The sequence below is a fragment of the Cebus imitator genome, unplaced genomic scaffold (assembly GCF_001604975.1).
Source record: "Cebus imitator isolate Cc_AM_T3 unplaced genomic scaffold, Cebus_imitator-1.0 Scaffold275, whole genome shotgun sequence".
NCBI classification, from domain to species: Eukaryota; Metazoa; Chordata; class Mammalia; order Primates; family Cebidae; genus Cebus; species Cebus imitator.
In genome coordinates, this window is record NW_016107590.1 from 788,096 (window position 1) to 813,865 (window position 25,770).

Genomic DNA, 25,770 nt, shown 5'->3' on the forward strand with positions numbered 1-25,770 from the left:
AGTTTTAAAACCCGGGAAGCAGAGGTTGCAGTGAGCTGAGATCACGCCATCGCACTCCAGCCTGGGCGACAGAGTGAGACTCCGTCTCAAAAACGAACAAACAACAAAAACTTAACTAAGCAGAACCATGGTTGCATGTGAACATCCCATTAAGGATACTGCCTTATAGGATGTAGCTCCCGCTACAGAGATGTGGTCACCTCACACTCAAGATTTAAAACAAAATTTTAAATGGAAGATATTTCCACATTTGAAAGGGAAATGAGTATGGTGTCAACATGTAAAATTTCTACTAATTAAATGCAAATCAATTAGAGAGGGGAGCGGTACTTCCATATTTGCAGCCAGTGTTGATTTAGGTTTTTGTGTGGGCAACCTGTAGAGGAGGAATGACCCAGCTTTCTCTGTGTGCATCTCTTGGGAAGAAAGTGGTAAAGATGACATTTCATTTCAACTGAAAGAAGGCTGGCTTCTTACCCTCCCCATTCCCACATCAGTAAAATGGCTGGGGTAAGTGAGTGTGTGATTTCTGAGAAGACCAAATAAGGGACATTTTACTTGTTCAATAAATATTTATTGAACCCCTGCTGTGTGTTAGGCCCTGCTCTGATCTGGGAAGACAGCAGCTTTCAAAGAAAGGGGGTCACTCTCCAGGAAAGGAATAAAATCTGTTGTTATTCCTCAGACTTTAAAGAAAGATTTTCTTTGAAGTACTGAGTAAAAGCTACTTTATACAGAAATTCCCATGAATTATTTTGGGATGAGAGGAGCTGGGAACTTACCTGCTTCTCTCTGGGGTGTCAGATTCTGAGAACACGGATATCTTGCTATCGCATTGTCCCATCTCACGCCAGGCCCACTGGGATCCCCTGTCCCTGGGAGAGATGTCAACAGGCATCATTCCTTAGAGTTTTAGAATCCCTGCTATTGCTCTGCTGTCCTTTGTTGCTAGGCTACCACAATGGCTGTGGAAAAGACACTTAACTTCCCAAAGAAATAAATCTCGGTTATAAAGCCGCAGTAACCCCTCAAAACATCTCACAAATCAGATCCAGGCACGAGAATAGGTGAAGAATCACCACAAAGTCATCATTTCTGGAAAACTTATTCAAAGTGGAACAGAAACTGGTTTTGTGCTCAAACCCAGGCATGTTTACATCCAGAACCAATGCTAAGGAAACAGCCACTCTGCTGTCTGAGATGACTGCATACCCAGAAACGCATTGGTTTACAAGCAATCAGTGGTTTCATCACAGACCAACCCCTTAGGGTGATGATCTGCTTTCCCTGGGACCCATGGGCTCCAGATAGAAGACCCCCCGGCCGTATCCTCATGAAAGCTTCTTTCCTAACGCAGGAGTGCACAAGTGATTCATTGTGCCTGACTAGCTGATATTTTGCTCATTGTCACAACTCATCTGCAGCTGCTGATCCTTCTTCCCTGTTGCTTGTCCAAAGCCACCAGCCACTTTCTCCCAGCCAGTTGCTGTATCTCTCCCTGGATGCATTTGTAGACCCCGATGACCCTGTATTCACTTCACGTTCTGCCCCGACAGGAAATACATGTAGGAGCTCTGCAGTCTACAGATCAGAATCACTCCTGGATTTTGGTTTGTGTGTCCTGAACCCAACCAACACTGTTCATCCTAAAATAAATTAGATTGGCATGACAGGAATGTTTCTAATCACAGAATTTGTTTCTAAGGTTAGAGCATTATAGAGCGAGTAACTACAATAATAACATGAATGAATACTTATCTATTAAAGAGTATAATTATCATTTACTCCTTCAACAAAATTTCAAGTGATCCAGCCCCTTGGTAAAAAAAAAAACCCTATGAATAAAATAAAGAACTATTGAGCAGTTGGTGTTCTGGATAGAAAAGCCAACACTAAATGGGTAGTTGTGAAAAGGCAAGGATTGGGCAATTGGCCTTGCAAATAGCTGATTGTTGGGGATCACAGGTCATCTTACCTCTCTCTATGCTTTGGATTTGTTATTTTAAGAAAGAACGACTGGAACTATTTCTGTCTTCCCTTCTAGCTCTAACATTTTGTTCTGTTTCTTTAGCTCATCTTATTAAAAAAAAAAAAAAAAACCACAGAGTAGATTACACTTTAATGCATTTTAGAGGAATGTCTAGATGTTCACCATGTAGTGGGTTCATAATATTTTATAAAAGAAAAGTCATCTCAATAATGGCTGGTGAAAGGCACTGTAGGCACTAATTATTTATGATGGTTATTAATCTTATCATACATCTTGCTGGTCAAATACAGAGGTGGAGAGATATGGCTAGTACAAAAGCAGGCTTTCAAAAAGTCCTTGAGAAACAAGGTGACTTTTCCATTCCCATTTCTTCTTTGAAAAAAAATACTGCATGGGAAGGATTTCAGAAGGTGGTGGTGAGGAAATTGGCTGGGTCATTAAAGGCATATTGACCTACAGAATTCTAAACAAGCTAACTAATAAAATTAGTGGTATTGTTCTTTTATTATTAAGGAAAAGTACTCATGAAAGTCACTCCAATGATTTATTTTAAAAAGTTGAGCTGTAGTTTAAAAAAACTACATGTCCCCCCTAAATGTAAAGAAAACAAGGAGGTATTATAACAAAACTTCTAGAAATACGTATAAATCATTGACACTTCTACCATTAACATGATTTTAAACTTCTCCTTCCTTACTGTGCTTTACTGGGTTGAGCATTTGTCATTTGGAGATTCCCAGCAGTAAAACTTACCTGCAGCTTGTCAAAAATATATCTTTTCTTAGAATCAGAAATCATATAATGTGTATATAACAAAGAATATGCATATTTTATATGTTCCACGGCTCATGTTTATCAGGATGTCTTATCTAACTTAGGTGAGTAAATATCACTAGGACCAGAAAGGAGGTTGAAGGGAGAACATTGCAATGAGTAAAGGGCAAGACAGACAAGATAATAGATTTACAATGAAGTGATGTGGCTGAGGAGAACAGAGACAGCTGCGGTGGAGGTCTTCGAAGTCTCTGCTTGGAAAACAGTCCTTCAGCTCCATCTGCCTGCTCACTCTTTCATTTGTGTGTTTATTTGTTTATTCACCAGATATTTCATGAAAACTCACTTTGTGCTAGGCACGGTGCTAGGCATGAATAAAACCGATATTGTTCCTGCCCTTGTAGAGCTCATTCTGTTATGTTATTGTTCTAGTGGCCACTAATGTCTTAAATAAAAAAATTAATGAAGCAGGTCTGGGATTTCCAAAATGCTCTTCTAATTTAACATATCCCAAGCACTGAAAAAAAACAGGTGAATAAAAGCAAACAGGAGCACCTCCTAGGTGTTCCTCTTGGGGATGTAGAATCTTGTAGAGGAAAATGACTGCCTTTCCCAAAGCTGACCTGGGAAAGTTCACTACGTTTTCATTGTGATGAACACGTGGTGACTGTGCTCATGTCGGAGAGTCTGGGTGAGTGTGTCCATGCTAGGGGAGGACAAAAGGAGAGGGTGAAAGTGACAGAGAAACCAAAGTAACAGCACGTAAACAAGTACAAATTAGGCCATGAGCCACAACAGCCAAAACATCTTCCAACTGATTGCAAAGGCTTTCCTCTGTTTCTCTTAAGAATTAGCCAGGTCGCTTGTCATTGTTTTTCTGACCTCTTCCCTGTGTTGCTGATTGCTTGACACAGTGGGTCTAATTATCTCCAGACTCCCAGCTTGTTTTGATGGAGAGGCATGTTTATCTGTATAAGCAGACAGACTTTTCTATCCCCTTGGTCCTAAAGTTTTTCTTTAGGAAAACTAGGGATGAAACTGACAGCTGTTAATGGTTGAACTGGAATGTAAACTTTTTATTTCTAGCTTGTTTGTGACAAGAAATGAACATTTCTTCTCCTTCCTTACTGTGCTTTACTGCATTGAGCATTTGTCATTTGGAGATTCCTAGCAGTATTTGACTTTCCTGTGAGAATGGCCTCTCTCCGCTGGTCGTTGGCTTTGGACTGACAGTAAATTCAGTTACCTAGCCTCTGCCAAATAACCTAAGGTAGTGCAGACCCTATCCAGACAAAGGACTACACAGCGTTGAACTTGGCTCATCAACAACTGAATCCTGGGTCTTTGAATCTCAAACAGGTAACATAAGAAAAAAAGAAACAACTGAAGTTCTGGTTATCTGTTTTTTAATTTATTCCACAAGTATTTATTAAGGCTCAGCTTTGCGACAGACACTGTTCTGGATGCTTGTATGACAGTGATAAGCAGGAGAAAGCTGCTGCTCTCATGAATTTCATACTTTAGTTGGTAGAGGGCAATCAAACAAATGCAGAAGATAATTACAGACAGAGACAAGTGCTATCGAGAAAATAAAACAATGTCATCAAAGGTGACATAGAGCAGAGATATGAAGGATGAGAAGGAACCAGCTTTGGGCTCCTGCAGGGAAAAGTGTTGCAGCCAGTGATTCAGCCCTGTTGTCACGGAAACATGCTCAAGCAGCACCATACAAAGACCAGCAAACCTCTCTTGACCTCCTCTCTTTCTGTGCTCGCTCTCGAGAAAAATTCTTCAGAAGAATAGCTTATTTTTCCATTCCCTCTTCAATCTTCTCCAATCGAATATTCATAGTCTCTTCCGAAACAGCTTTCATTTGGTCACCACCAGCTTGTCTTTAAACAGCAGCATTCTGATCTAACTTTTCCTGTTGTGAGTCTTACTTCTTAGTCTCTGGAGTGGTCTTGGCTTCTGCTCATTTCTAAACCTAACTCAACCTTCTCTTGATTCCATGAGCCCCAGTATGTGAACAATCAATTCCTTTTTTCTTTTCTAGCCAGAATTGCTTCCTATTACTTCCTACCAATAAATGCCTAGTTCACACACTTATATTTTTCATATTATTGTTGATTTTGACCCAGGAAACAACTGTTCAACTTACAGCACATTCTTTATTCATTCTTTTCCTTTATACACTGTTTTCCTTAAAATTTTACTACTGTATTGGTGAGTACCTGTTTATGGTTTTCCTAGGATTGATTTATTTTTCTTTATAACATTTACTTCTTGAGAGTAAATCACTTATTTGAAAACATTTATCATTGTCTCATATCACAATGCAAGCCATTAGAGATAGGCATAGTTCAAAATAGTCATGGTTTCAAGACATATTACTGGTATCCTTATCAAGAAATGTCTTCTAGGTTGTTTCTGCTGTCAATATGTTTTAAATATTCTTCATGTATTTTCTAATGCTTTGCTAGTCTAGGTTCTATGGAATCCATGTTCTTTATATCCCTAGTTATGTCTCTAATAACACTTCTTAAAAATTTATTAGCTGTAAAATTAAATATGATTTATCTAAATATTTCATAAAAAACCATTTTCATATACTTTCCATAAAGAATCTAGTCTCAAGTAAGTAGAAACAAACAAGACAGTAGGGAATCCTAAGAAGACATTTGTTGAAAATCATCTTCCAGGATTTTCTCATGGCTTGCTGTCAAATAGATGAAGATGTTTTGATGGCTATTGTATTGTGAAGGATACTTTCAGCTACAAGTAACAGAAACGGCGACTAATTGTGGTTAACTCATAAGGGAATTTGCTGGCTCATATGACTAGGAAGTCCAGAAGTTAAAGGTACTTCAAGGTTAATCATTGATATTATCAGCATGTGGTATCTTTTTATAAACAGTATGACTTCGTCTGAGGGCTGGCTTTCCTTGAGGGCATGGAATGGCTGCCAGCAGAACTGGGCTGCAGATGACTTTGTTCATGGCCAGAGATACAGACTTGTTTTCCATGACCTTAGAACAGAAGCTCTATGTTTTATTCTAATTGACTGAAAGAGAGTTGCTTTCCATGACCTGGGAACAGAAGTCCTATGTTTTATTCTAATTGACTGATCCTAAATAGGTAATCACTATGACTGAGGACATGTTGACTGGCTTCAATCTGAAATATTATGCCCACCCCAAACTGATCGCTGTGGCAATGAGAAAGGATCCATCAGAACCCACCCTTATTGCTGCCAGTGGGATCAATCCCACTCAAATTCCAGGGCTACTACATAGCCGGAAAGGGTGAAATATACTTGGGGAGCTCTAACACTGCCCAATGCAGGTATATATTTGCGTATAATTTGTATATAATTCACATAAATTTCTTATTTGATTATTCAACCATAGAAATAATAATGAGCTGGGTGCAGTGGCTCACACCTATAATCCCAGCACCTTGGGAGGCCGAAGTGGGCGGATCATAAGATCAGGAGTTTGAGGCCAGCCTGGCCAACATAGTGAAACCCCGTCTCTACTAAAAATACAAAAATTAACCAGGCATGGTGGCGCATGCCTGTAGTCTCAGCTACTCAGGAGGCTGAGGCAGGAAAATTGCTTGAACCCAAGAGGAGGAGGTTGAGGTGAGCCAAGATCGCACCACTGCACTCCAGCCTGGGGAACAGAGTGAGACTCCAGCTCAAAAAAAAAAAAAAGAGAGAGAAAAGAAATAATAATGATCATATCTTACTAAGTTGTTGCCATATGTACATGTTTCACATCATTTTTAATATTATCTAGATTAGAAAAATATGCAAGATTAATTTACTAATATAACAATTATAATTGTTTCTCTCTTTCTCTATTTCTATTCTTTCTTAATGAGGTATAATGTACCAGTAAGGAAAACAAAAAATTAAAGAAAGCGTGAGAAGAACAGTTAAGATTTTGATCTGAAAAATAATTTCAGAATCACTTTCTTAGACAAAACTATAAATTTAATAAACAGTAGCTAGTTGATATATATAATTTATTTTCAGAACATAATTATATTACTTTCAGAAAATTACTGATCACTTTGTAGTTGTAGCTTAGGAATTATTTTGAAATGTTAATGTCTATTAATGCATTTAACTTTTTTTTTTTTTTGGCTTTCCAGCCAAAACTGGAAACCCTGCTAGACAAATTCTAAAAGAGCTGTAACGCTTATAAATTATATCCACATTAATCTCTCTATCCCACAAATATTTTTTTTTTTTTTTTGAGATGGAGTCTTGCCCTGTTACCTGGCTGGAGTGCAGTGGTGCGATCTCAGCTCGCTGCAACCTCTGCCTTCCAGGTTCAAGCAATTCTCCTGCCTCAGCCTCCTGAGTAACTGGGACTACAGAAGCGTGCCAATACACCCAGCTAATTTTTGTGTTTTTAGTAGAGACTGGGCTTCACCATATTGGCCAGCATGGTCTCGATCTCTTAACACCATGATCTGCCCACCTTAGCCTCCCAAAGTGCTGGGATTACAGGCGTGAGCCACTGCGCCTGGCCAATAATGAATCTTTCTTTGTATTTACCTTGATAGAATCAGCAACAAAACAAAACATCTTCATCCAACTCCAAAATCCGCTGGAACCTTCCTTCATATTTCAATGTAATTGATTTAATTCTTTTATCAGTAATTTACCCAACTTTATTAATAGTCTGTACCAAGCACTCCACTAAGCACTGTATGTGAGTATGTGTGTGTGCATATGTGTGGCACTTGCACAAATGAAAAGGAATGTAAGAGGTTTCTGGAACTCTTCCTGAAGCTCGCACAAGGAAGGAGCAACTGGAGATTCAGAGCTGGGGTAGAGACGAGAGAGAACAGGGATGCGATAAAGGTACACATCTTGCCTTTGCACAATGCTAATATTAGGCCACTGAGCAGCAGGAGGGGTTCTCAACTCTGAATACCAGAGTGTGAAAATGACTGACAAGTCACATCTTTAACCTGGAGGTCACATCTTCATCATCATTCTTCACCAAGAAGACAACACTTTGGGACTCGATGTGAATGTGAGTTAGAAGTCAATGACAAGTAGGAAAAACAATCAGCACCATCTGTACTTATTCAATGCAGGGAATGTGTCACCATTCTGGAAGTATTAATCATCATGCACTATCAGTGCGGTTAATGCCAAAAATGGTGGAGAAACGATTCCTCCCAGAAACTGCCCATTTCAAAACTCAGCAGCATTTGCCTGATAAAAAAAATATGGAAACTATTCAAATCTAAGTTTATCTCAAACAACTAGAAAGTATAGAGAAATGTATTTGTAGCTTTAATTTTGGGGAGAAAATGAATTGTTAACTGCAATGTAAGCAAAGGACAGTTTGATCTTGGAGAGGTTTAATGTGTGGCAGGTTAGAAACAAGAAAAAAATATTTATTTATTAGAGAAGCTCAAAAAACCGAACAGTTTTGCCACAGTTCTTGGTTTTAATTAGGAACGTTTAATCTATATCACACAGAGAAAAAATGCTCAAACCCTACCTGACACATCTCAACCAGTGAAGCATTGCTTGTCCTTGCAGGATGTTGATGATTATATTTTTCTGTGACTTTTGTGAAATGCTTGCTGAAACTGAAAGCAATTCAGTTAATGTCAAGTCCCAGAAACTAATAAGACAGAGGTACTCACCTACTTTCAATATATCATATGTGTCACTTATCATTTAGAAAGTATTATTTTGACTATCCTGGATAGCATTAGCAAAATAAGTTACGTTAACAGCAAATCCCAAGATAGGATAGAAATTACAGGTAAAGGAAAGAAAATAATTCAAGGGAATGATAGAGAAAAAGCATGATTTAGTATCCTAACAAATGTCATTCTTCATTTTTAGTCACAATTAATATAGTATTATTTGCTTTTCTATAAATGTTCTGATAAAAACACAATAGCATTTGAATTAATTTTTAAATTTTAGTTCCTACATAATTTTTGGTGAACTATACTACAAACACAAAGAATAAAAATCTAACATTTTAAACAAACAGCAGATACATTGCCATACCTCCTGCTTCAGAAGCACATTGTTTATTCAATAAAGATGCCATATATGTTATTATAAGGATTTATTAACTATTTGTAATTTACCAGATGACTGTACCCAGCTTTCCAGGAGCCATCTCTCATTCTGTGTGATCAAAACAGACAATTAACAAATATTTAGCAATAAAATATCTTCCTTGCAATAAGAAAAATATTGACAATAAGACAACTTTTCCAGGGAAAAAACATTATGTAGTATACATCAGCTGCTTCTTTAATCAAGAGACAGTTGGATAAAGAGGAGGCTTTCTGAGGCTGCTCCAAGAACAAATGCATCTTCATGATAGAGCGGTTCCCAAAATAAGCTGGCATATTTGGCTTCTGTGTGTGGGTATATTGAATTTCCTGAGTGATTCTGCTGTCATTTTACACATGTCAGATCCACCAGATCAACAACCCAACAAACTGCCAGCGTAGGTTGTTTCTCAGTACCCCGATGGGAACTGCTTTTATGTGCCTCTCAATTTACCTAATGACATTAAAGCAAACAAACAAACGAATGTAACTCTTGCACTAAGGCATCACAGACAACAGATTATTAAAATCCCATAGTTAAAAAAAAAAAAAAAAAAAGGCATCACAGACAACAGATTATTAAAATCCCATAGTTAAAAAAAAAAAATAAAAACAGATGAAGCCAACAATCAGGCTCCCTTAGTTGAATTTTGGAGACATAAGGGAGGTCAAAATTGCAAATGAGATGGTAACTTAGGTTATCCCTGGTTAATGTTCAACTTCGGACATGAAATTTCAAAGATTAATAGCTGAACTACATTTCCTTAAGATTCATATCTTCTGAAAGTGATCTTTAAACTCAGATTGAGAAGGTGTCACTGGAATTTATTCTTATTAAAAGAAATAGCAAATTTTGCTGCAGGGAAGTCTTTGGAGGCTATTAACAATTTGATTTTTTAAATGCTAAAACATAATGTTGCATTAATTTTAATACAATATTGAGTACAGACGTGAAGCTAAGTGCTTAGTTGTAAACTTACCACCTTGCTGATTCATTTTAAAATTCAAATGCCTGTTAGATCTTGATGCTGGGAAAATAAGTACTTTATGGAAATTTCTAAAAGATGTTTACTGAAAATATAGAGTTTTAAAAGAACTGTTTTGGAAAAAAAAAAAAAAGGATGTTTTCTGCCACTCTGGTACAAAAGAAGCTTAAAAGAAAAGTAATTCATCAGATCATGTAATTTGATATTTCCACCTGCCACTAACATTAATGGTACTCCCGTGACAGTTTATTTACTGGATATGAAACTGCTAGGTACAACATAGTTAACAACCCTAGGCTAAAAATAACTTTATTAACAAACACTGTGACATATAACATCTTTCAGGTGGAATTAAACATTAAATTTAATGTAAGGTACTTTTTTAAAAGTTACCATACATAAATTTGGCTTTATACAACAGGTAAATTAATGGTTGAGCTATTGGCTCAAATGATTAGACATTTTATTAAAAATTTCTTAAAATTTTTAGGGAAGGGCCATATATCCCTTAAAGCATATATGAAGTTTTATGCATGTAAGGATTTGTGTATTTGGGTAGAAAACACATACGTAGCTATCATCAGATTTTCAAAAGAATATGTGTTTGAATAAATTTTTAAAATTATTCCTTTAAAAGAATGTTTCTCTAGTGTAATACTTGCCTCTCATTACCAAATATAATTTGGTTTATAAAATATTGATTTAGTTTATCAGGAGTACATCTATATTACAAAAGAAAGTAAAAGAAAAATGATGCTATAAAATGAGAAATATATGTATTGGATATGAGGATGAACGGACTCAGAAACTTAGGAATATCATTAAAATATATGACTACATCTCCATTTTTATACATAATTTAAGAGCATATGGAAAATAGCAATATATGTAGAGTCCTATTTACTGGGCTTTCACAAAGTCAAGATTTATATTATTCCATTTAATTCTTTCAACTCTGGTAACAATTGCTATGATTATTGCTCCATCTCATATGAAGAAGACGATACTTACAGAAATTTAATCATTTTCTTAAGATCTCACAGCCAGGAACTAGAATGACTGAGATTCAAATACAGGTCTTTTCGAAGCTAAAATTCTTACTCTTTATTTCTATGCTATAATCCATTTCCTACACACTCCCATCCCTGAAAATATATGTTGGCTATCATAGATCATGAAGGAGGGCACTCAAATTCATCCACTGACTATGTCAGAGAAGCCTAATGATCACAATAAATCCTTCTGGGAACTAGAGAATTGGCTATGATTCCCTCTTTCTTTCATCCCACTGCCTCACATGAGAAGTGGTTATGATTCCCTCTTCCTTTCATCTCACTGCCTCACATCTCCTCAAGAACAAATAGTAATATTACCTCAAACTTCACCTTTTTTTTTTTTTTTGAAGTCACTTTCTGTTGACTGCAAGGGACATGGCAACTTAATTCAACAACTAATTCGAGGGTTGGCTTCTCTTAAGACTCATATTAATTAAAAGGATATCATTTATATAACAAGACTGGCCGATGTTTTTCTGTTAAAGAAAATATATTTTTAGAAAAAAATATTTTAGTTGAATTCTTTTAATATTTAAAATGTACATGATGAACTTCAAAGTCTTTTTAAAATTTTTATGTCAATCGAAAAAAGCTTTCCAGGGATCCCTTGTGCAGGCATATCTTTGGATGTACCCTTAAGGAATGGAATGAAGATTTAAATTTGTCATGCTGCTTATGAGTGGCAGAGTTAAATTTCTGTCACAGTATCTGTGTTTGAATAACTAAATCATGCTGCTTCTCTTAGAATGTTCTGGAATTTACACATACGGAGCAAAAAAATCACAAGGGTAATGTGTACAGCAACTCTTTTCATACTTTTTATCTTAATGAATTTCAAAACAATCCTGCTGAGATTGTTACTAAAGAGAAAACTGAGGTGCAAAGAGATTTAATAGGTACCAGTGCTACGTGGAATCCCAGTGTTCTGGTTTCAAACCATGGTTCTTTCTCTCCGTCACCATGCATGGCATATCTGGTCATTCTGAAAGTCATCAGATGGAGAAGGTAGAAGTGAAACCCTCAGTGGTCTATTCTTTCATATTAATCACTTCTCAAGGAAAATCCAGGAAGACAGTTTTCTTTTGTTAAATTATCATCTTACTACTTCAGTGTTCTGTAATGAGGACTGGAGCTGCTCTAAGTGGATCAGTCCCCATCTTCTGCCTGAGATGTAGATTCTTTGAAGTTTGCATTGAAGACAGTTTTTTTTTCCCCTCTGGACTTGTGAAAAGTAGATTAATTTCTTAACTCCTCCATAGAAGACATCATAAGTGTTAATTTTTTTTGAATTGCCAAGGCTAAGAATTCTCTTGATATTTAGCATGGATTTTTGGACTTCTCTTAACCAAATAAATAAAGTGCTGAAAGTTCGTGCTAGGAAGGAGAATCTGATTTTGGGCAAAAGAGAAGCAAATAATCTCTTTTGTTTAGAATAGAATGTGTGGTTACTCAAAAGCGGCTTGATTAGGCAACAGTTGCAAATGACGTGGTCTATTTCCTCTTTTCCATCCATCTATTCATTCAAGCTTTGCCCCCGACCCACTTCAGTCTACCAGTAACGTTCACCTTCTCAATTCCTGTGTTGTCACCGTCCTTTATATAAGAATAAAATAGAAATAGGTAAGTATTTGGTAGATAAAACCATGAGTCTATTTTGTTCACTGCTGAATTCATTGTTTTGTGAAAATGTGGAACCTTACACTTAGTGAATGTATGAACAAAATCCCAATTAAGGAGTTATTAAATTTTAGCTCTAACTAACTCCTGGAATAATGGGCATTTAAATGAAAAGAAAATAATGTAACTCTCCCTTTCTCAAAGGAATCTCTTGAGGTGATATTTAATGTGGTGAAGGCAGAAGTCAAGGAGTAGAGGAGGTGAAGGTAATGTGGGAGGGAAGAGAGGCTTTCTTTTTTTCCCCTAAATTACAATTTCTAGGTCCCTGACAAGGCCTTATATGCAGAGGGCCAAATGAGACATTCATGGATAATTCCCTTATGTTCATAAAATGGCTTAAATCTTTAACAACTTTGACCCACCTTAATACAGAACTGCTGAGAGACAATTGTTATTCTAGGTGAGGATACACAGGTGCCTTCAAATCCTCTCAAGACAAAATGGGGTGCCTTTATGTAATTTCCAGCCCTCCCAAGGAACATTCCCCAGGGGAATTATGCATGCCAGAATTAAAAAGTGAGATATTTATCTTTTATTTTTAACAAAATCTAGATGAGTGAGGACACATAATAAGCATATTCTCAAATATATCTATGTATTTTTTATATGTATAATATATATATATATATAAATACAAGTACATGCAAATCAATTGTGATAAAATTTCCAGTCTCTATCATGAAATCAAAACAAAGGAGTGCCCTTAAAAATCTCAGTGCTAGTTGCCGAATAAAATGTTGAGTGTATATCCAATAAATTCTTTAACAAAACAAGACACAAATACATCAGGCAATTGATAAGGCAAACAAAATCTCATTACAGAAGATGCTAAGTAAATATAATTATTTATCATTTTTCCAACACCATCTATCAGACTAGGAAACTTTCAGCTTATCTACAAAGGTTTTATCACCTTTTATTGTCAAAAATAAACACGAGACCAAATTTCCATTTGATTACACTAAAACCACCCAATTGCCATAAAATATATAGTAACTCATAATATAAAATTTTAACACAAATATTTAATCTGTATATGATAAAATAAAAGCTAGAGTCATAGTTCTGTACATCAGAAACTTTACATTGTGAATATTGGAGATGAATGTGCCACATAAGAAGTTTATTATGAGACATTTTGTATAATGGAATGGGTATGGCAAGAATGGGTATGACAGGGGTTGTAATCAAGGTTATTAGCCAGAACTGGGGTCTCATCTGAAGACACAACTGGGGAAGGAGCCACTTATGTGACCACATGGCTGATGGTAAAAATCATTTCCTCATGGGCTGTTTACCCTTCCTTCCTGGCTCTTGGGCAGAGGCTATCTCCAGTTCTTTGCTAGGGAGGGTCTCTCCAACATGGCAGGTTGTTTCATCAAAGCATGCAAACTAAGAGGGCAACAGAGAGAATCTTCTAACAAGATAGAAGTCATGAGACTTTATCATCTAATAATGGAAACAATATTCCATTCCCCTTTCCATATTAGGCTGGGCATACAAAGAAGCAAATCACAGGGCTGGTTGATACTCAAGGGTAGGAGACTACAGAAGGTTGTGAATATCAGGTGCCTAAGATCCTTGGGCACCATCTTAGAGGTTTCCCACCACACTAGTGCACTTGAAAATGATGTAGAAAATGTCAAATATATTAAAAAGATAAAACTATAGTTTCTGGCAAAATAATAAGAAAAAATAATGTCTAAGGGCCATTTTAAAAACCTCACCTTAAAATATTTTTTAAATCTCAAAAGAGAAATAAAGATGTAAAATACTATATCAAAAGAAATGCAAATTAAAACAATATATCATTTTCATGTGTCAAATTGGAAAATATTAAACATTTAGTTGATAATATCTATTGTTGGCAAGGGCAAACAGGTACTTTATAATCTACTTATGTGGTCAAACATTTCTGAGAGCAATCTGGAAATATCAAGATTTCCATACCCTTTGACTTACCAATATTACTTTTAGATATTTATTTTTCCAGAAATAATTAAGCCAAAGTTCAAAAATTGATGCACAAAAATGTTCATTTAAGTGATATGTATACCATTAGAAAAATTGGAAATTATTTAGTAGCATGTCAGGAAAGATTGGCCAAATAAAATGTTATGACAATTATAAAATAAAATATCTTGTAGCTATTAAAAATTACTATTCATATTTATTATTATGAAAATATATCTATAATATATTTTTAAATGAAAAGAGCAAACTATCTGTATAGAACTGCATTATCTACATAGAACTGGATGTGTATATGCTGATATGTTGACACCCATAGGTGCAGAGGAAAATATGTGAAAGGATGTCTATCAAAATATTGAGAGTGATTATCTTTGACGTGTAGGTAATGAATAATCTTTATTTTCCTTATATCATCTGTATTTTCCAATTTATCTTGAGCATATTCACATTTCATAATATTAAAAAGCAATAAGACTATTTCCAAAATAATATCTAAAATTATTTCCTCTTAGACCCTTATATGGGAATGTTTCAAGCTTTCATTACTATTTCTGTTAACTGGAACAATATAGCATCATAAGACCTTTTCTTTTATTTTCTTTTTTTTTTGGGGGGGGGACCGAGTTTCGCTCTTGTTACCCAGGCTGGAGTGCAATGGCGCGATCTCGGCTCACCGCAACCTCCGCCTCCTGGGTTCAAGCAATTCTCCTGCCTCAGCCTCCCGAGTAGCTGGGACTACAGGCACACGCCACCATGCCCAGCTAATTTTTTGTATTTTTAGTAGAGACGGGGTTTCACCGTGTTGACCAGGACGATCTCGACCTCGTGATCCACCCGCCTCGGCCTCCCAAAGTGCTGGGATTACAGGCTTGAGCCACCGCGCCCGGCCGAGATCTTTTCAAGTGAAATGTATTTTCGTCTTCTGTTGATAAATGGATATGTTCCAACTCTTCTTGGCAAACTACATTTACTTTAAAAAAATCCTTCAGAATTCCGTATACACACAAATATTATCAGTCAACATGGAACTGGAAATTAACTGTCAGATTTCTTCTTAACCTGGCTATTCTGGAAGAATAATCCACTGAGGGACCAGTACTGAAGATTTTGATAGTCAAATAAGAAAATAAATTTCTGGAGCCATATATAATTATTCATTTATTATTTATTATTTATACCCTCATTTTGGAGCATCCACTAGGTTTGAGGTGTTGGGTTAAGTGCTAGCAATTCAACAGTAAATCAGAAACAGTTCTTGCCTGCTCTTACAGCCTAATAAAGACAAATCAAAGAACTTCAATGCTGAAGATGTCTCAGAGACCACAGTCTAGAATTCCCCAACCCCCAATTCATGAATCAGAGAAGCAGATTTTTATACATTTTTCTTGACCTATATTGATTGATAGCAGACCCAAATTCATTTATCTCGACTATTCTGTTGCAGGCAGAATTCTATGAAAGCCCCCACAATGTTTCCCACTGCTGTTACTCCCATGATTTCATTATATAATACTGCAAAACGGATATTGCAGACATAATCAAGGTTACTAATCCATTAAGATGGAAAAATTATCTGGCTCACCTAACCTAATTATATGAGCCCCTTAAAAGCAGAGAGTTTTCTGTGGACAGTAACAGACAAGAAAGAAAATTCAAAATGTGAAAGAAATTTGATGTAAGGGAGGCTCTCTGTTCTGGGATAGAGGGGGCTATGAGGGAAGGACCTGAGGACATTCCCTAGGGGCTGAGAGCAGTCCCCTGATGACAGCCAGCAAGAAGGTGGGGGCTACAAGCTGACAACTTGATTTCAGCCTTCACCAGAAAACTCTGGTCATCCCAAACTTCTGGCCTACCAAACTGAGAGCTACCAAATTTGGTACTGCAGCAATAGAAAAGTAATGCACATTGTTTTGTCTTCATATGTCTTTCCTGGGGACTAGTTAGAACGCTACAGTACAACTGGAGCTGAGATTCATGGATTTCAGCTACCTTCTTTATGTCCCAATGTGGAAATTAAAGTCCAAAATTTCTAGCCATATTGGCCTTTTTTTGTCTTTTTCAATTAATTGATTTATTTTTTATTTTGAAACAATCTCAAACTTCCAGAAAGCTTGGAAGTATAGTACACATATTTTTTTTTCAGGAACCATTTGGGTGCATACATTGGTGATATGATATAACGTCACCTCCAAATACTCCAGTGCAATGCATTTATTTTTCTCAGCAAGGGTATTCCCCTACATACTTACAATACAACCATCAAAATCAGGAACTTAAGGTCACTTCAGCTCTCAGAATTCAGTCTACTTTCAGAAAGTAGTCAAATAATTTCCTTTACATCCAAAGCTCCATTTTGGAGTCACGTGTTGTGTTTGGTTAGTCTCCTTCAACTCAGAACAGTTTATTATAGAATCCCTTGACTTTCAGGACCTTGAAACTTGAAGATTACAAGCCAATTATTCTGGAAAATGTCCTTCAATTTAGATTGTTCTGATTTTCCTTCATGATAGTCATATACTTTTGTAGGAATGTTAGAGAAATAATCTGTGTTCTTCTCACTACTATAAAATGGCACACAATTTCTTTTTGTACAATACTAACGATGTTAACTTTGATCATTTAAGGTGGTGTCTGCCAAGTTCTCCATTTTAAAGTATTATTTTTTGCTGTGTAATTAACAAATATTTATGGAAAAGTAATTTCAGACTATGTGAATATCCTATTTGTTATCAAATTTTTTATTTATTCATGCCTAATAATTTGATCAACACAGACTCATGGTTTATTATTTTATTGCATGTTTTATGATCTGTTGTTATCATTTATTTTGGTACTCAAATGGTCAGAAATTTGGTCAAAAGGAACCTCTTGGAGTTGCTTCAGTGTTATTTTGACAAGTTCCAAGTCCCTTTCTTCTTTCAGCACTTTCTTACTTTCTGATACATCAAGAAGTCCTGGAAAAAGGTGGCCTTTTCTCTGAGAAATACTCTTTTTAATAAAAAGTGATGTCTAGAAACCAAGATCTGGACACTGAGTTCACTCATTGCTTTTAGGATGTTGTTATCCCTAGGAACACTGGCTTTAATATCTCCAAAACACTGTGCTCTCTGCTTCCCCATGACTTTTGTACATGCTGTTCCATCTACGTGATTGTCCTTTCTTCTTCACATAATGAACTCTACCTACTCATTCTTTAGATCAAGGCTTAAATCCTGCTTCTTCAAGGAAACTTTCCCTGGATGCCTAGATTGGTTGAACCCTACACTCACAGCATCATGTTCTTTCTAATCTAGAATATAGCAATTATTTGGAAACATATACCTCCTCCTCATTAGACTAATAAATTTTGAAAGACAAAATCTGATTTTGATCAACATTGTATCACTAGTGCCTAGCACAACTCCTAACACATAGTAGTTCTCAACAAATATTTATGGAAATCACAAATGGGTGAGACAGTGAATGAGTGAATGAATGCAACCAGAACTAGACCCCAGTGCTTTCCTAGCTATTCCACAGTGGACACTTAGAACTTAAAAGGACAGAGCTCACTGAAATATATTCTCTAAATTCTTAGACATATGGCACAATTTTATTCTTTCTAACGGAACCCTGAATTTTTGCACACTGGATCAAATAATTTTCCACATTATTTTTGAATTTAATTCTTCTTGAAATGGATTCAGACAAAAGTGGAAAACTGGGTACCCTCTGAGAAGGTCATTGTGTTTGCCACTATTGAGTTAATCACTTGGGCTTATTCTCCATTAGATTTATTATATTCTGCACAACTTAGCTAAGTTGCAAGAAAATAAAAAGCTACAGAAGAATATTTAATTTGATTGCATAATACTAAATCTTCACCACCTCCTGGGTCCCTAATTAAATCTTATTTTTACACGGTGCCTTGTTTTTAAATATGGGCAGTTCTGGAAGTCTCAGGCAGGGAATTTATGATACAGGAAATCCAGAAACTCACTTTGAGACAATGTGGACTTCTAATAATTCTACCATTGTCTCCACCGGAAGGCCAAACATACAATTGTCTTCTTAGCTTGATGCTTTTATGGTTTTTCTCTTGGTTTTGAATCAGACCTAGACTCAACAAAGACCCACCTATGGTTTCTGCCTGTCCCCAGCTATAACTCCAATAACTGTGCTTGGGCATTATGTCAGACGTTTTGGCATCATTTGAAGCATTTGATTATTGAATTCTGTTGACCTGCTGGAAAGAAAGTGGGGTCAGAAGGGCAGTCCTAAAATAGTTATACTTCTTTCAGTCCTGAGAAATATATTAGGAGAGTTTTCAAAAGGTTTTTTTTTTCTCATTTTACAGTTTCTGAGATGGACTTCTGAGACATTTGGTATTTTTTCTTCCTTTCATCGTGTGCACTGTTTATTATAAAAACAAGAGAATCTCACAGCAACTTACACATTGAAAAATTGTTATTCAAGATTTCTCCTTTTGCCTGACTTGCACTGTGGTGTTCTTTAAGGTATCTGGCAAAAGTGAACCTATTTTTTTCAACCTGGTTGAAACCTGGTTTGAAAAAACTGCTGGTAGTTCTAAAAAACACATGAGAAATGAAGAACAGCACATGTGAGTTAGGAATCTCTCTTTTGTTCTTGTGAGGCTACAGTGAAACAAAGATTCTTAGCCATACTGAGGCTCTTGTAACTTGTTCAATACTTCACACCAGAGTCTACAGTAATTATAATTCCAGAAAAATTCCTCTATTCTTCAGCTTCTTTTCAGTGGCATATTTTCCTCTTTCACTAAGTTATGTTTCAGGTGGTTTAGCATTTGATTATGACTCATTTAATGTGATTTTTCAAAAGAACATTTGTTACTGCATCACATCGCAAAAATAATTGAAATGGATGCAATTCATGGATGTGATTTAATTAACTAGGACTTTTCCCCTACACTGAGAAAATGATAACGGGGTCTCTACTAGGCAAACTAAAATATCCCAACCAAGACAACTCAGTATTCAAAGAATCAGAGCAAGCTTACAAAAGTCTCCTGTAATGAGAAGACTGTCTGAAAATACAATTTTCAGCTTTGAAGTGAATAAATACTGAGCTGCTAGACTCTACCACTTTCTATGCAGAAATGCATCTTAATTGTTGTATCACTTCTGAATTTTGGAAGGAAAATTGGCCATGTGTGTGCCATTTCTAGCAAAGGGAAAAAAAGGTAATTGGGTTTCTGTATACCATGCCTTCAGTAATGGTCTGGAAGATGGAACTGCAAATGCCTCTTTTTTTGCTCTAGGACTATATTTCATTTGTCAGAATGAATGCAGGATATCAGGTCATTCCTAATACTGAGTAATATTCTCCCAGTTGAGCAGAGCACCGCTCTGTACCAGGCATTAGCAAAGCCGAGCATGCTGACTAGAAGAGACTTGCTGGTGATATTTTAGCCTAGTCAAGTGCTGGCCTCTGACCACAAAGAACATTGGCTGGGGCTCTTTCAAATTATCCAAGGGATTTTCAGGTATCTAGTCTATTTTTCTGTATAGAAATCCTCTTTAACATCCCACCAAAAGCTACTTAACTTAAAATAATATCCTACAAATACCATATTCCTGGGAGGAATCTAAAATACCACTTTATCTACTGGGGCTACTGAGTAGGGGTGATGTTGTTATGGCAAATGTCTACATTTCTGGCATAAATATTTACTTAGCTCTGCTTGTCAACAGCTGAGTCGTTCCTCTGTTCTCCCACTTGGAGTCATTTGATACCCAGTAAGGATCACCTCCCTTGGAGGCTGCAGTGTTTATCTTCCAAGCACTAATATTAAAATATAGCTCTTGACTCAGGTGACAGCAAGCCAGGGGATTTCTGAGCATCATTCCTTCTCTTATTGAGTCTTGCATAGGGAAAACCACCTTTAAAGAATATAAATCATTGAGCTACCTGTTTCACTATAAACCACAGGTACCTTCTCTGCCAGAAGTGAAAATCTATTTTAAATCATATTTAAAATCTAAATTTAAAAGTATTCATATGTTTAGAAAATTTTAATTGTTCTAGCTTTTAAACATGTTCATGAAAAAAGTTTTTGAACTGTTTAGAAAAATTGAATCATTTAGGAAGTCTACAAAATCCTGAAAAAATTAGTTCAGTTAAGATACTTTCTTACATAGAAAATTAAATCACTCTATAGAATTAGAAACTAGAATTTGCTAGCTCTTTTAGGGTGGAAACCATACCTAGCAGTTAGTAAACTGTTAGCAATCATTTGTTGAATAAATGTATAGATGGAATATTAACAAAATCAGTATTGTATTAGATAAAAAGTATAATTAAATAATAGTACAATTATTTAATTATTTAAGTGCTAGATAACATGATTTTGTCTTAACCAATGGAATTTTTGGTGGATTTATCTTCACCTACAAGAAAAGCATCTTGGGAAATTATTGGGATGATTGGTATGAATAATATATAAAACTGTTCCTCAGATCTTTATATTCACGCTGTCTTGGTCATTTTGCTTTTTTAAAACATAGTTTCAGAGCCATCCCTTGTAAAGAGAACTTCAAAATGTCAAGGAGAATTCACTACCTACAGAATGGGTGAGTAGAGTCACTTGGCAGGTGACAACCCAATGTCCCAAACCAAGGAATACTAAACTAGGGGATTTTTTTAACTGTCTCCTACAAGAAGGAATAAGGGGATTTCATTACTTGCCACAAGTACAGAGAACAACAGGGATAGCTTCCAAAGCAGTGCCTCCCCAAGCTAAGGGCTGGGTCAGGTTTTAAAAGCATAGGGTAATGAGGTATGATCTGATTGGATCTTGGAATAAGGTGATGCTGTGATCTGATTGGATCTTGAAATAAGGTGATCTTACTGGATCCTGCCATGAGTTTGGCCTAATTGGATCCTAAATCCTTCTATGGGGTATCCCATTGTAAGTTACTCCCTACTCCTCGGTTCAAGCACTAAAGTTCCCTCTCGTTGCACACCTGGTTCATCTGGGCATGCTCAGGCTAGGTGATCTTCAACCTGAGGGTCCATGGCAGCCAAAAAAGAACTTGCAACTTTGATACATAAAAATTGAACCAGATTGGCCTGATGCAGTCACAAACGGACTCTGAAAACAGGAACGTACTAGAACACAATAATGGCAAATACACAGAAACAGCAAACCAAGATGTTTCCTTGGCACTTTTAAAAGCATGACATATCTATGATTATCATTTTGCTGCAAATCATATAGTGAAAATTTAGAAATCAAATTTATTTTCTTTTGTTTGTCAGAAGCATTTTATGTCTCTAGGTTATGGAAATTAAACTGCTGTTGCAACTTAGGAAATAATGTACAATAGTTATTAGACTTTCACATTTCTTTTTAAACTAATGTAGAATACCAAATAATAAATTACTATTTAACATCTCCTATGTTCCAGTACTATTCTAAATACTTCCCAGTATGAAAAAAAAGAGCATATGTCATTATCACTATGTTCAAGTGACATATTTCTTATAGGGGAAAAATGTAACTATTAATAATAACCATGAAATAAATACTAAACAACTCAAAACAGAAAGAATTAAGTCCCAAGTAGCTATGGAAAAAACATCTTAGGGAAAGATGTCATGAAGTAGTTGAAATTGACTTTATGCTTTATGGAAACAATCCAGAAAAATGAAGGGCAAGAATAGGCATGTGCAGCCCAGTGAGCAACAGGAACCTGACGGCAGAGAGGAGAAGGCATATGACATGAGTGAAGTCAGAATATGGACCCTTTAAGAACAATGGTGCTTTACTGGAGGAGTGTATAGGATGAGTGCACCCCGCAAGCTATTGTCAGTAGAAATGTAAATGAAGGAAAGACTTTCATTAGAAGCCAGGTTAGACCTGAATGACGTTCAATTGTCAGGGGGATGATTCAAGATATCAATTCATTTTTTCTTTCTTCTTCTTGTGCCCATTCCCTGATGGGTCTTCCATTCACCAATAACAAGCAATCTGTTGGTTAGGAATGGCTAAGTAATATGTTTCAACTATGAGCTTATTCTTCAGACAATTCTTGTACCACAGCCCACTTCCTGGCCTATACTCTTAACATTCATGTCTTCTTGGTAAAATTACTGTATTAGTCTGTTTTCATGCAACTGATAAAGACATACCTGAGACTGGGCAATTTACAAAAGAAAAATGTTTAATTGGACTCACAGTTTTATGTGACTGGGGAAGCCTCACAGTCACGGTAGAAGGCAGCGGGGAGCAAGTCACATCTTATGTGGATGGCAGCAGGCAAAGAGAGAGCTTGTGCAGGGAAGCTCCCGTTTTTAAAACCATCAGATCTCGTGAGACTCATTCACTATCATGAGAACAGTGCAGGAAAGACCTGCCCTCGTAATTCAGTCACCTCTCACTGGTTCCTCCCATGACATCTGAGAATTATGGGAGTTATAATTCAAGATGAGATTTAGGTGGGGACACAGCCAAACCACATCAACTACTCCTTGACTAATTATTTAATTATAATTAAATAGTAATTATTTAAATAATTAAAGCTTTTGAAAAAACATTTTATTTTGAATACTGTCACACTTACAAAAAAGTTATACAAATATTGCTGGACTATGCCTGTATACCTTTCACTGAACTACACCAAATTACTGTATTATTAAGCAAATCTACATCTTTTCTTTTTGAATTTTGCCAGTCTCCCCCTAATGTCTATTTTCCGGTCTAGAATCCAATCGAGGAGGTCATGTTGCATTCTGTTGTCATTCTCCTTTGACTCCTGTAATCTGGAATGGTTCCTCAGACTTTGTCTTTCATAACCTTGACTCTTTTGAAGTGTATTGTTTGGTTGTTTTGCAAAAGGTTTCTCAATTTGGATTTTTCTGATGTTTCCACATGATTAAATTCAGTTGTGTAATTTTAGCAAAAATACCAAAGATCAGACATGTCATTATCGGTGTGTTATAACATTAGGTACATGATGCCAATGTGTCTTATTACTGATGATGTCAGTAATAAGACTAACATTTGGCTAAGATAGTATCTTCTCCACTATAGATTCTGTAGCTCACACATTATTGCTGATTTGTGGATTCATCTCATAAGTGTGAGACAGTGACTTAGATTGCAAAGCCTCTATCTTTCTCTAGTTCTGCATTCAGCTTTGCCAACTCTGGGCCACATGTGTGTGTTAGCTTTGTGATGAAGAATTCTCACTTCAGTATGGGTATACCACTCATACTAACAAGGTAAGAGATAACAAGAACAACAAGCATTTCATTCCTGTTTGTGCCTGTGGGTTCCAGGTTTATTTTTTTGTCTCTTCTCTTGCCCCCAGCTTTATGCACATCAAATTCTAGTAGCAGACATGCAGGCAACAACCTTACGGAGACTGATTAGCCAGTTTCCACAATTGCTTATGGTCAAATCATTTATTTATATTATGCTTCTCTGACTGATTCCAAAGTTTTGTACTAACAAGTGGATGCTATTATAATAAATACCTAAAAATGCAGGAGTGTCTTTAGAACTGATTGATAAAAGATAAAAAGTATTTTGAAAAAAATGTATTAGAAAAAGCCTAAACTTCCTTGAATAAACTAATATAAATCTGGACTTTGAGACTGCTGCTGGCAAGGGGTCCGAAGGAAAGGAAGAAAATGTTAAGGCTGGATGAGACTGAAATAAGAGAGCTCTATGTCATGCAGCAGCAGAAAACCTAGTGCACCTGTCATAACTTGGAAAGCAAAAAAATGTGCCTAACAAGCTGGGTGATCTAACCAAGAAAATTTTCAAGCAAAATGTTAAAGCTGCCACCTGGTTTCTTCTGCTGTTTATAGTAAAATGCAAAAAGAGAGAAATAAATTAAGGAAAGGACTGTTAAACAAAAAAGAGCTAGGACTTGATGACTTTAAAAGTTCTCAGCCTCCTCAAACAGCAAACAATGCTAGGAAATGGCTTTCAAGCAAAGCATCAAATTTGGAGCGCTACCTGAAAAACACGATCTGGCGATGAAGATGAAGATTTGACTGCAAAGTCTTTTCTTAACACCGTAGAAAGGCAGTGCCTCAGAGAACTATTCAGTCACACAAAAGGCCCTTTAAGATTAAAGATGTGCCACTGTCACCTTGGGTTGAAAAGGACAGGCAGTACAAAGAGGAAGCTGGAGCCCTAAAAGGTCAGAAAGTAGGCTAGGAAACTACTCATATGAAAACATGTGACATCTTTCATGATAAAGGGAGGGTGATCCAGCAGGCGGAACCAAGAGCCTTGTTATAGACCAAAGCGTTTCCCCCAAAATTCATATGTGGAAGCCCCTAACATCATATGAGATGGTATCAGAGATAGGGCTTTAGAAAGATACTTAAAATTTTAAATAAGTTCATAAGGGTGGAGCCCTGATTGGATAAGACAGGGGTCCTTATAAAAAGAAGAGAAACTAGACTCTCTTCCCCCCGCCCCCCCGTTTCTCTGCACACACACGGAAGAAAGACCATGTGAGGACACAGTGAGGAGGCAGCCATCTGCATGCCAGGAAGAAAGGCCTCCTTGCTTATACCTTGATCTTGGACTTCTGGCCTCCAGAAATGTGAGAGAACAAATTTCTGTTGTTTACAAGGCACCCAGGTAGTGGTATTTTGATAGCAGCCTGGGCTGACTAGTCTAATCCCAGAGGGCAGAGCCAACAGCCGTAGAGAATTATCAGTAGGCCTTAATACCTAATTAAGGAATTTCCAACATTTGTCCAGTTAGATTTCAGAATTGTTATGAGTTAAAACGCACGATCTGAATGAAGAGACCCCCAAACAGGCTTTGGGTGAGCAACAAGGCTCTTTATTCACCCAGGTGAGTGGTCTGAGCCCGAAAAGAGAGTCAGGGAGGGTAGTGGGATAGGAGTTGCTTTTATAGGTTTTGGGTAGGCAGTGGAAAGTTACAGACGTTACAGTTTAGGGCGGTTTTTGCAAGCTTGGAGGGGATCATAGGGTCTGGAGTCAGCAGGTTGACCAAGGTCAGTTATAAAGTCCATTTGCCTTATCAATTACGGTGGGAATAAGGAACAATAGAGAATGTCTCAAAGTTAATTAGGCGCCACAGGGGTTGATCATTCTTCACTTCTGTGGTTTTCTAGTTACTTCAAACTTTCTGTTTCCAGGAACTCATCTGGAGTGTACATGCAGGTCACAGAGGTTACCATGGTGTAGTCCATGGCACTGTCAG

The 25,770-nt window shown here is 36.6% G+C and overlaps 1 protein-coding gene, 1 long non-coding RNA gene and 1 other non-coding gene across 3 annotated transcripts in view; 1 reads left to right on the forward strand and 2 right to left on the reverse strand.

Moving 5' to 3' along the window:
• The window catches only part of CCDC192 (coiled-coil domain containing 192), a 203,401-nt gene extending 202,508 nt beyond the window's left edge, over window positions 1-893 (reverse strand). The window contains exon 1 of the mRNA XM_017500991.2: window positions 783-893. Within this exon, the coding sequence (XP_017356480.2) occupies window positions 783-844 (62 nt within the window). The 5' untranslated portion in view covers window positions 845-893. The remainder of the gene's footprint in view (window positions 1-782) is intronic.
• Window positions 894-6,906: 6,013 nt separating this feature from the next.
• Window positions 6,907-6,968, reverse strand: LOC119467297. The gene has a single exon (XR_005195833.1). It is a non-coding gene; the product is annotated as a U7 small nuclear RNA (small nuclear RNA).
• A 12,961-nt stretch (window positions 6,969-19,929) lies between these two features.
• Window positions 19,930-25,098, forward strand: LOC119467292. Its single transcript, XR_005195829.1, has 4 exons — window positions 19,930-20,061; window positions 20,270-20,314; window positions 21,083-21,148; window positions 25,041-25,098. It is a non-coding gene; the product is annotated as an uncharacterized LOC119467292 (long non-coding RNA).
• Window positions 25,099-25,770: the final 672 nt, after the last annotated feature.